The sequence below is a fragment of the Neltuma alba genome, unplaced genomic scaffold, assembly GCF_004799145.2.
Source record: "Neltuma alba isolate B1F8T4 unplaced genomic scaffold, ASM479914v2 tig00003579_pilon, whole genome shotgun sequence".
Classification (NCBI taxonomy): domain Eukaryota; kingdom Viridiplantae; phylum Streptophyta; class Magnoliopsida; order Fabales; family Fabaceae; genus Neltuma; species Neltuma alba.
The window spans coordinates 5,113-16,869 of record NW_021633339.1 but is presented as its reverse complement, the minus strand read 5'-3'; the positions used below and the strand labels follow the sequence as shown (position 1 = coordinate 16,869).

The following is an 11,757-nucleotide window of genomic DNA, read 5'->3' as shown; positions in this document are numbered from 1 at the left end:
GGTTCATTTCATTTTTTTTTTCCGAGTTATCCACTTCGCTATTGTTTTAGAACGTTAACATCATTTCTCCCATGTATAACTTTTTCCACATATTTGTGATTTCATCTCTTGCTCTTAGTTTAGTACTTTTTATAAACACAAAATTAGAATTAAAAAAATATATGTAATAATAATTAATATATATATACATAGAGGAGAAGCTCCCGAGAATTCTAGAAAGATGTAAACAATAAGGTCGATTTTGGGAATAGCTCTAAGCTTGGAAAGCATATAAGCTATGATTTTCCTAAAGTTAGTGCTAAATCCTCACTTTGAAAAAAAAAATGAAGTGAATGACGCATCGACCTTATCAACTTAATATATTTGATCAACTAATGGTCAAACTTAACACGAATACTAGTTAGGAGAATTCAAAATAATTTGAATAAGAATTTGTATGGTATCTTTGAATAAGGACATTTGAGTGATCCCAAAAGCACTTTTTTGAAAATTAAGACAAACTTTTTTATATATTTATTTTATATATTATAAAAGTACTTTTAAAACCATAATTTTATTTCTATTCCAACATTCTCTAAAAAAACGTTATATAGAATGGATTTTACTTCAATAAAAACTTTCAAAACAAATTTAAAATTTTTTAGGGCAACTTTAAAATATTAATATACTACCTCCGGTCCTTAATATAGGACCTCGTTTGACTTTTATTTTGGTTCTAAATATAAGACCCCAATCTATTTTATCTCTAATATTTGTACATTTTTTATAAGATAGCCCTTCTAATAATAGTAGTTCTAACTAATACACTTGATTAGTAAGGATATTTTAGGAAAGACAAAACCTATTTATGACAAATAACTAACTTAACTCTTTTTCTTAATCTTCTTAAATTACTCAACTAACTTTTATAATTAGGATAGCAGATAGTATAATATTGCTACGATTAATATGTACTTTAACCTTTTTAAATATTGGCAAATATTGAGCTCAACAGATTTTGAGGGTGCAGGGTGAAACCTTGTAGCAAATTTTCACCTAAATCCATGAGTTGTATTTCCTGGGTCTTCTGCTTTGCCATTTGCTTTCTCAGATTGCATTTTAGGGCTCAGCTCACAGTCACAGAACACGCCTAATCGCTCTTTTCACCGTCGTCACTTGTTCTCCACTTACCGTCCGTCCTTGTCGGCGTCGCCGTCCGTTCCCCACGTGCCGTCGTCCCTCTGGGGTTGGTTTCCAATTTCACAAATTTATATTCCCGCGCTTTCCCTTGATTGCTCTCGGTTTCCTTCTTCTTTTTCCTTTATCCTTTTTACATGTTTTTTCATCTTCATTCTCGCCTTATTAGATCTCTTTGTATAACAAAGCAGCTTAGCTGCTGGGGGATTTTTTTGGGTCCAAAAATCCATTGTCTTTAGACTAACTATCAGCGGTTTTTATTGATTTTGAGAGTAATATGATTTTCTTATTCCAGAATGGTTGAAAAGGAGCGTTCTTTTGTTTATTTTTTGAGAAGAAAGATAAACTTATGATTTGCTTCATGTATTCAAACTCCTTATTAATTGGGTTTCCCTCTCGGCATCGTTTTTCTAACGAGATATTTCTTTTAGGGTTTGGTGATATTTGAATTTTCCTTTGTGGCCAGCGGTTTCACTTGTTTTTCTATTTTACTTAGAAAGCGATATCGTTTAAAATATTTATATTTATTTACCTAAAATCTCGTAATGCTCATGGATTATTCTTTAAACTTGTTCTATTTTTTTTTTTTTTTTTTTTGCGCTTTCATTCATTGTTATTCTATTCAGCTTCAATGCTAGAGCGTATGCCCTATCTTCAGTGGATTGGTTGTCATGTTGGAATTCTATCTATTTTAAAAGTTTATTTCAATGATGGGATAGGCTTGACTTGTTTGCATGAGTTGTGAGGTTGTCTGCTCTCTTCATGTTATCACAATTTCCTGAGCTATTGCTTTTAAAAAATGGTAATTTCAAGTTTGCTTTTCAATCTCAGTGTAAATAATCCAGAACTTTCTTGATGGAAACTTCTTGTTTGTCCTGCAGAAATTGATGTGATGTATATGCGGACACTTTCCAGGGTTGAATGATGGCTGCTGAGTCTTCTGATAAACTGAATGTGTCAGATGATTTTGATGATGAAGATGGGCCAGTAATTTTTAAAAGGACTAGTGCAACGTCTAAGAAAAATCAACTGCTTTCTGAAGTAAAGAAGTCAACTTCTAGTCTTGATGGGCAAACACATAGGAAATCCAATGGCCAAAATTCTGGGCTGCAGAATTGCAAGATAATTCCATCGGTCAAGACATCACCCACAAAGGCTTCTGTAGATATCTCCAAAGCATCAACTTCGCGTGTCAGTTCCTCTAATGTGAAGTCGCCTGTAGCAAATCCTAAAGTATCATCGTCAGGAGATAAGTCAAAGCCTTTTTCAGGATCGAAAGTGCTCAGTGATGTTAAGGAGGAAAAACCTTCTATCAAACATGTTCCGAGAGGAAACTATGAAGATTCTGATGATGAGGAGGATAACAAACCATTGAGTGCTAGGCTGAAAACGAACTCCAATCATAATAGCAAAGCTGCTCCTATTGTGAAGAAACCTATTGAAGACTCTGATGATGATGATGATGATCTTCCCTTGTCAGCAAGGCTATCACGGAATGCAGGAACATCTGGAAGTGGATACGATCACTCTGATCAGAAAAAACCCCTTTTGAAAGTTCAGAAAAGTCATCAAGATGGTTCCAGCACAAGTATTAAACAGGAAAAGCTTGTTACAGGGTCGGTTAAGAGGCCACTAGATAAGATTAGTTCCCTGAATTCTTCTGTGAAGAAGCCAAAGCTCTCAGATCCAGTTTCATCAACTAAAATTAAGCAAGTACCTGTGAAGCATGAGTCAAAGGTAGATGATGATGATGATATTCCTATTTCACAGAGATTAGCCAAGTCTTCTCCATCAGGAAATAAGTCGTCATCAGTGAAGAAGATTGAAAAGGCAGTTAAAGTTAACAAGTCTGGTTCAGCATCATTTAAGAAACAAGTCAAGAAAATGAAGAAATCAGGCAGTAATTCAGAATATTCTAAGTCTACAAAACTTCTTCCTAGTGAAGGAGATGGGCAGAAAAAGTGGACTACCTTGGTTCACAATGGTGTTATTTTTCCACCTCCTTACAAGCCCCATGGTATAAAGATGCTCTACAAAGGGAAGCCAGTCGCATTAACTCCTGAGCAAGAGGAGGTGTTGTTTTATTACTGTGAAGTTATCCTGCTAGATTGTTTGCTTTTTTTTTTTTTTTAGGTCTGTTTGTGAGGAAATGATGTTCTTTAAGCACTTTGTTACAAAGTTTTTCACATTATGAAATCTCCATGAGAAATTCTGACATTGTAAATGAACCTTAAAAATATTTTGTAGGTTGCAACTATGTTTGCTGTAATGCGAGATACAGATTATATGCAGAAAGAAACATTCAAAAGTAATTTCTGGAGCGACTGGCGCAAATTGCTAGGAAAAAACCATGTAATTCAGAACTTGGAAGGTTGTGACTTTACCCCAATATATGACTGGTATCAAGTCGAAAAAGAGAAGAAGAAACAAATGAGTACAGAAGTAAGTTGGTATCTAGCATGAGCTTTTTTTACTATGACAAAGATTAGCATTGTAACAAAGCATCATTTCTTCTGTTGGTTCAGTTCAACTTTATTAGAATGCTAATGATAATGACTTGGCACTTAAGAAATTAAGAGTGAAGTATGAATGAGTGGAAGAAGCAAGACTTTGGTATACGAAGATGAAGTGGGTATAAGGATTTGGGTGATGCTGAGAAGTGAGAAGTAGGTTTTGGTTAATGGATTCCAACTGTGGAACAGTACTGTAAACACCAAAGCTGGTGTATTCAGCTGGAACAGGCTTCTTCATTTGAGAAGTACCAAGGTGTCATGAAAGTTAAACAACTCGTTGATTATGATTGAATGAATGTTCTTAAGCATGACATACAAGAACCCCAGCATCTTAGTTTGCTTGTGCGTGTCTCTGTTTGATATATTACTTGTCTTTTAAATTTCTTTGAAATGAAGTTCATACTTGCAAGTTATAGTACCGTTGTGAGGTGAGGATAAACTGATAATGTAAACTCTTGTAAACTTGTAAGGGTTTACATTACATCAATTAATAATATTTGTGGAAAACTTGGAGCATAGATTGTTTTTGTGAATAGTGCTTAAAATAGAATATGAAGTGAAAAAAATCATATTTAGATATTTTTTTGCCAACCATATTTAGATATCTATACAACGATATTTAAATGCCAAATTCTCAACTTACTGGTGCTGCAATGAAATTCTCACAAATACACTTGCCCAAGTCATAAGCCTACGTATGAACAGTATGTGAATGTCTGTCGTTGTTGATTTATTGATATGAATAAATGAAATGCAGATAAAAATGAAAAAAAAAGACAGATTCATAGATAAAGGGAGAAGCCCGTTCATGTCAATCATTTTTGTCCATTAACACATCCTGCTGTCATATGGGCTGGTCTAAGTTGAGTTCAGGGATTTGATCAAGGAAAGAAAGGGGCTAAAAGTAAAACTGTTACTAAGTTGCAGCAGAAATCGTGTGATGCCCACAAGCTTGAGTCGTTGAGTTTGATGCAATCTCACAAACTCATTTTTAACAGCCATGTTTTGAACCATGTGAATATGACCCTTTGCTAATACCTTTTGCTGAAGGCTCGGCATGACTTGGCTCCAAGAGCCTTCTATCTACAACTATGATGCTTCTTTGTGCACTATACCCAAAGGGGGGGGGGGAATCAGAGCATGCTTTGATCCCTGATTTTGTGGGACAAATGCCTGTCGGCACCCCAATGTTAATTCTGTAGCATTCTCACTTGTTGGCGGTCAAACTGAGAGTTAATTATGTCCTTCACTGGCTTCTGTATGTTGGAATTTTATGCGTGGTTATATATATACTCATGAAAGTAATTTCCTTACTGAGCCAGTCAAAAGTAATTTTCCTAAAATTAATTGTTATTATTTTCCTTAATGTTGTTCCAGTGTTTTTCCTGACAAGCATGGTGAATTTATAATGGGTCCACCATCATGTAACTAATTTGGGTAGTTTTTAGGAAGTTTGGATCGCCATTGGATAGTTCTAGGTTAGGTTAGGTTCTTGATAAGTCTATTGTCTCGCGGCCTTCAACTTTATGCGTTTTCTTTTTGGGATTTTGGGTGGATCAGATGCATTAGGACTAAGTGGTTGAAGTTGGCCCAAAAAAAAAAGTGAGTTGAAGACGTTATAATTCATTTCTTTCTATTTGGTAACTGCTAACTTTCTTGTCTTGGATTCATGCAGGAAAAGAAGGCCCTTAAGGAGGAGAAAGCAAAACAAGAGGAGAAATACATGTGGGCCATAGTTGACGGTGTTAAGGAGAAGGTACTTTAATGTTGGGCTCTCACATTCTCCACGCTCTTAAAATTTCTGACTCCCAATCTATAGTTCAACTTCTTGTGGCTTCTGCAATCCATTTTTTTGGCTTATGTGTTGTCTGAAGAATTTTTGACTATTTGTGATACATGGCAAAAGCCTGACATAGCAAAATAGTCGTATCAATTCATTCACAATGATTTCATATGCCTAATGCCTACAAAACACCTGTGCATCGAATACTCATAACTACCCTGCTGCCTCCCCACTTTAATTCCTATATATCAATTGCTTTGTCAGACGCGAGTGGGTTCTGTAGCTTCCTTCTGCGTTCATGTTAAACCCTTTATTTTCTCTGTTGATCTTATCTTTAGTTTAAAGTATATCTTACTGTTAAATGGATTTCTTTCATAAAAGTTATGGTTGTTTGTTTTCCTATTTTAAATGCTTGTGTAGACTTCAATGTTGTCTGTGTCAATTGTTATTTGTTCCTGAAGTTGAACTTGTTATTCTTGTCTCCTATTTAAGTGCAAGCTTTGAAATCTGAATCATCTTACTCTGTGCAAGTTGCTGAGTTCAAGTTCCCCTTTGGTAATTTGTTAGAGTTTTGACTAAATGTTATTGACAATTCGTTGTAGGTTGGAAACTTTAGAGTAGAACCACCGGGGTTGTTCCGAGGTCGTGGAGAGCATCCAAAGGTTACTGTCTTAGCTAATTACTAGTAGTAGAGCTTTTCAGATATAAATGTGATTTCTTACGATGTGACATCACATGAGATATTTTACCAGATTTTGTGGTTAATAATGGTTTATTTCTATTTGTTATTAGATGGGCAAACTGAAAAGGCGCATTCATCCAAGTGATATCACAATTAATATCGGAAAGGATGCTCCAATTCCTGAATGCCCTATCCCTGGTGAAAAGTAAGTTACACTGGAGAGCAGGAAAAATTTAATATCAAATCTGGTCAAAGTTGAAAGTCAACGTTATTTTTTATTCCTTGGGGTTTGTGACCTTGGCAGGTGGAAGGAGATTAGGCATGACAATACAGTAACATGGTTAGCATTCTGGAGTGATCCAATCAACCCAAGGTTGTTCAAATATGTTTTCCTGGCTGCTAGTAGCTCTTTGAAGGGGCAGAGTGACAAGGAAAAGTATGAGAAAGCTAGGATGCTGAAGGTACCTTTGTGCTTTATATTTTTTATGAACTCCATTTCTGTTTCCATTCATGATACTTTAGGGTAAGATTTCTTGTAGTTTGTTTAATTAATTATCTCGGTGCAGAATTATATAGGGAACATCAGGGCTGCATACACGAAGAATTTTACAAGTAAAGATATTACAAGGCGGCAAATAGCTGTTGCTACTTACCTTATCGATAAGTTAGCTCTGAGGGCTGGCAATGAGAAGGTATTGTCTGGAGAATCGTCACTCACTTGTGCTCACTGCAGATCATACATATGATTGATGAAAAGAGTACAACACTCATGCCCAGGCATAAAAGCAAGAATTATTTTGAATACTAGTCAAATTCATCAGTGAACTTGAAATTCAAGTCCTTGCTGGTTTCAGTCGAAATCCTAAAGCTCTAAAATCCACAAAAAATCATGTTTCCAAGTGCCCACCTTGTTCTTGTCTATAGAAAGAAATATTTTTCATATTTAGTCAATGTATGAACATTTGCATTAAAGTAATGATAGAATGGATAATTTGGAATTCTATAAATGGTGTATTTTCTTTAATTTATAAATTTGTATGGCTGGATTTGCTAAAGCGACTTGATGCAGATTCCGCTTGTAGCTTTGTTGGCATTCCCCTTTACCTTTGTTGTGTGCTATTCTGATTTTTACTCGTGAAAAAAAATTCTTGAGCATTTAGTTATTTTAGTTTCCTTTCCTCAGGATGATGATGAAGCTGATACTGTTGGTTGCTGCACATTGAAAGTGGAAAATGTAACAGCAGAAGCCCCCAACAAGTTGCAGGTGTTATGGCTTTCAAATTATCACGTTCTCTGTTTCTTTTTTAGCTGGGAATGGCTGATCAGATTATAAGTCCTTAGGTTCAAGGATTTAAAATTTCTGTGTCATCTTGATCTTTTAATCTTTTAACGATAGCATCTCTCTTAAAACTTTCTTCTATTAGTAATCACTTTTTCTTATTTGGATTAATGCAGTTTAACTTCCTTGGTAAAGATTCGATCAAGTATGAAAATACGGTAGAAGTTGAACAGCAAGTTTATAATGCAATTTTAAAGTTCCAAGAAGGTGGGAAACATATTTCATATGATATATCTATGCTATGAAACTGAGGTCCTTAAGTATTTGATATTTTGATCTTCAGAAAAAAGCCCTGGTGATGATCTCTTTGACAAGCTAGATACAAGTAAACTAAATGCTCACCTGAAGGAACTGATGCCTGGCCTAACGGCTAAAGTCTTCCGTACATTCAATGCATCTATCACATTGGATGACATGGTAATAATGGTTTTATTCTGCAAATCATTAAGCTAACGTGCCTTGAAATGACTATACTGTACCTCCATTATCTCCTAGACTTCTACATACCCTTCAATTATTCTTCTGTTACTAATTGTATTTTTGACATCAAAAATTTCTTTTCCCTACATTTTTTTTTCTACGACAGGTGAGGAGTCAGTGCCTCCCTAAAGAGCATTGCATCTTTCATTGGAGTTGAAATTTTACCTTGATTATAAACTTGTAATACACTTCTGGAATGCTTTACTAAATACTTGTTTCCTACATATGCTATATATCCCATGCAAGCATACGTTAATTCTATTTTCATAGCAAAATGGTGTCATGCATATTGTTGTCAAGTGTATCTGGCATGTCATCAGGAAGTTGTATGTCTAATTTTCTGGGATTCTGTGATAACAGTTGACCAAGGATACTAAAGATGGTGATGTTGCAGAGAAAATTGGGGTCTATCAGACTGCAAACAAGGAGGTGAATGGCTCAATATATGTGCAACATGCTCATGTTAGTTCTATGTATTCATTCGTAGACATCATCAGCTTCATTGCTACTGTCTCTTGATGTCAGGTTGCAATTATTTGTAATCACCAACGTAGTGTGTCAAAATCTCATACTGCACAAATGTCAAGGTTAACTGAGAAGATTGCTGAACTCCAGGTACTGAGAATCCCTGGGTTTTGGTGAATTTGTTGGCAAACTAGGGTTTTTTGTTATAAATTTATAACTCAAGCTGGCCTACTCTTTACTTGTAGGGTGTTCTGAAGCATTTGAAAACAGATTTGGACAGGGTAAAGAAAGGCAAACCTCCTCTGAAGAGTGCTGAGAGAAAACGGAACCTAACTCCGGATGCGTAAGATGGCTTTCTTCATACCTTAGGCTTTACTTGCTTGGTTATGATATGTAATTATTATTATTGCAATCTACAGACTAGACAAAAAGATTACTCAAACCAAGGCAAAAATTGATAAGATGCAACGTGACATGAAGACCAAAGAAGATCTCAAAACTGTGGCATTAGGCACATCCAAGATAAACTACCTAGATCCCAGGATTACAGTGGCTTGGTGCAAGCGGCATGAGGTTCCTATTGAAAAGGTGCTGGTTTCTTCACTTGTTCAGATGAAGTTATTTATGATAATTTTTTGTGTTGCCAGTGCTCTAAAGAATTTAATGGGCTTGAAGAAATAATTGTAAACTAGTGCTTTTTCCCAAATATATATATATATATATATATATATATATATTTTGGTTGCTAGTCTCAGTATATTTGCTTGGAAGAAAAACGCAAATGCCTTCATCTTTGAGCGATTTGCATTTACCTCTCTGAATTTGAAAATTGTAAACTAGCGTTCCCTTTCAGTTGTGGTATGCTCCCATTTATTTGTAAACAACAAATGATAGATACGCGAGATAATTTTTGATGGTGGTTTCTTTGTTAGTGAGAAACAAGAAAATGGATTGAAGGATACTGATCTTCAAGTATCATAGATAAGCGAGATAATTTTTGGGTTTCCAAGTTGAGGGGGTGTTAACAAATAGGTCCTTTCTTTCTTGTTTTCTTAAGTAGAACTCATTGAAATGACAGTTAAGCTTGACGTGGTTAGTGGGTAGCAGTTCTCTTGTGCTCTTCTTTGTGATGGCTGGAGGCAAGGTTGCTTCCAGTCAACAAAAAGTTGCTTGTATAACTCTGCCTACTTGTTAATTCGAGCCTACGCATGATTAACACTAGAATCATTAATGTAAAGTTTACAAAAGTCATATTTTTTGTAAGCCACTGACGGTCTATTTTTGGCATTCCATGCTAATTGGCTGTATTTTTGTATTTAACGTCATATTTTTGCTGATTTGTACTACTTGTTGCCCGGAATGCTCAGATCTTCAACAAATCTCTGCTGGCAAAATTTGCCTGGGCAATGGATGTAGACCCTGGCTTCAGATTCTGAGATCTCTTCATGAGCGGAGACTTCATCTTTTACTCATTTCTTTTTACACAAAAAATGTATATTTTTTGGTTTGGCCAAGCCCAGCGGAAATTTATGTTGTAATTTCTTCTAATCTAATTATTGGGCGAGTTTGCCCTGCCACTGACTGCTTTTCGCTCTGAGTTTCAACCATTCATAGTTATGATTATAATGCCGCACTTTGGCAAATGTTAAAATGAGGTGAAGTTTTTCTAATTCATTTTTCAAGAATAGCTATTTGTTTCTGTTTGTTGCCATAGTTTGTTGGCAGTGGGCGTTTTTAGTTTGTGCCAGGTTCTTGCCTTTCCCCAAGTTCAAGTTAGTCAGTTCTGTTTCTGGCAAAAATGATCATGTTTCATATGTATTTGGAAAAACAAAATTTTATTTAGGTTCTGGGTAGGTATTTCAATTTAGCCACTTAGTTAACGAGCGATTTGATGCCCAAATGTCTGCAATGCTATCATTTTATCTTATTTAGGACTCTATACATAGCTGAGTTTGTTTTCTCAGAACTTTGTATATCCAATCCCCAGTTAGAAAGCTAATTTTGATGTGAAATTTTGCTTCAACATGGAAAGTTTACAAGTCTTGTCCTATTAGATGGGGTCTTTGCTATACGGATCAGATCATGCTATAATGCTCTATTTTATAACATTGAAAGTTTATAATATGACAATTTATTTGTGAAAATTGAAGTCCATTTATACAGGTGTGAAGTAAATATGGCATTATGTACTACAAATTGCAAAAGTGAAGTGATTCTTAATAGCAAAACTACACAATACATTCAAGAGTTGTAATCAGGTATCTTGTATTGAAGGTATTTGACCTGGTCATCCTTCTAAGGCAACAAATCCTAGGCTATAATATGGGCTTGACTCAGGTTAACCGACAATTGAAAAGATTGGGCTCCAGTTGGGTCGGGTTAGGAAGAATACATCTGCATCTCCTCTAAAGGCTCAGATATAACGTTTTTGACTCTAATCCAATGGTGGCTGAGGTTGCCCCAAGTCAGAAAGTTGTCATGTAAATTGACCGAGGCTATTGGATTCATAACCATTAGGTTTTGGAAGAAGTGTTAAACGGACTAACGTAAGAGTCTTTACGATGACGAAACACTTGAGATATTTTGCAATTTTGGACTTGTATCAAAATTGAAGCCTGCACTAATAACTGAGCACTTTTTTTTTAATTTTAATTTAATACATTAAGTGAACCAAATATAAATAAGTAGGAGACAGCCTATAAACTAGGACTCGTAAGTAAGAGACATATCAAACATCAATAGATTGAGCAGCGATGCTTTGAAACAAAAGGTCCAAATAATGAAGATGTCACATTTAAAAAGGCATTTAGTGAGAACTAAGAACCCATTCTAAAAGTCCAAATCCCATATTTAGAGTCTGCAGTATTTTGCAAGACTTTGAAAGCCCGTAGCATGTTCAAGGGGCAAAATTTGCAAGCTTTGACGGAAAAGCACATTTGAAATGAAACCCAAACTTATATGTGGAACCAAGTCCAGTAACATTTTTCATATGGGGAACTCACCTCTCTCAAAGTTACCTAAATATAAATATTTACGTATATCAAATTATACTTAATACTATAGAGGGCTAAATATAATGTTGATTTATTGGAACGGCACTGTTTTTAAATTAATTGTACACGTTATTGAAGTGTTTAGAAAAACAAATGAAATGGGTAAGAAACAAAATACCTCATTATAACAGTTGTTATATATGTTTAATAATATTATAGCAAAATAATTTATAGAAAATCTTTAACGTTTTAAAAGATGGAGACTAGCTTATATGGAGCCATTAATATTTTATTTACATCTGATTGGGTTTTAATTTTTTATAACC

At 35.1% G+C, this 11,757-nt stretch overlaps 1 protein-coding gene across 1 annotated transcript; it reads left to right on the top strand.

The window, feature by feature from the left end:
- Positions 1-1,066: 1,066 nt before the first annotated feature.
- Positions 1,067-10,142, top strand: LOC114741939 (DNA topoisomerase 1 alpha-like). The gene is made up of 16 exons (XM_028930187.1): positions 1,067-1,225; positions 2,058-3,249; positions 3,424-3,618; positions 5,365-5,445; positions 6,075-6,134; positions 6,265-6,359; positions 6,459-6,615; positions 6,721-6,846; positions 7,338-7,418; positions 7,610-7,700; positions 7,777-7,910; positions 8,334-8,402; positions 8,499-8,588; positions 8,684-8,781; positions 8,858-9,026; positions 9,806-10,142. Exons 2-16 carry the CDS (start codon positions 2,098-2,100, stop codon positions 9,872-9,874), a joined length of 2,667 nt encoding a protein of 888 aa, XP_028786020.1. The 5' UTR covers positions 1,067-1,225; positions 2,058-2,097; the 3' UTR covers positions 9,875-10,142.
- The last annotated feature ends 1,615 nt before the right edge of the window (positions 10,143-11,757 follow it).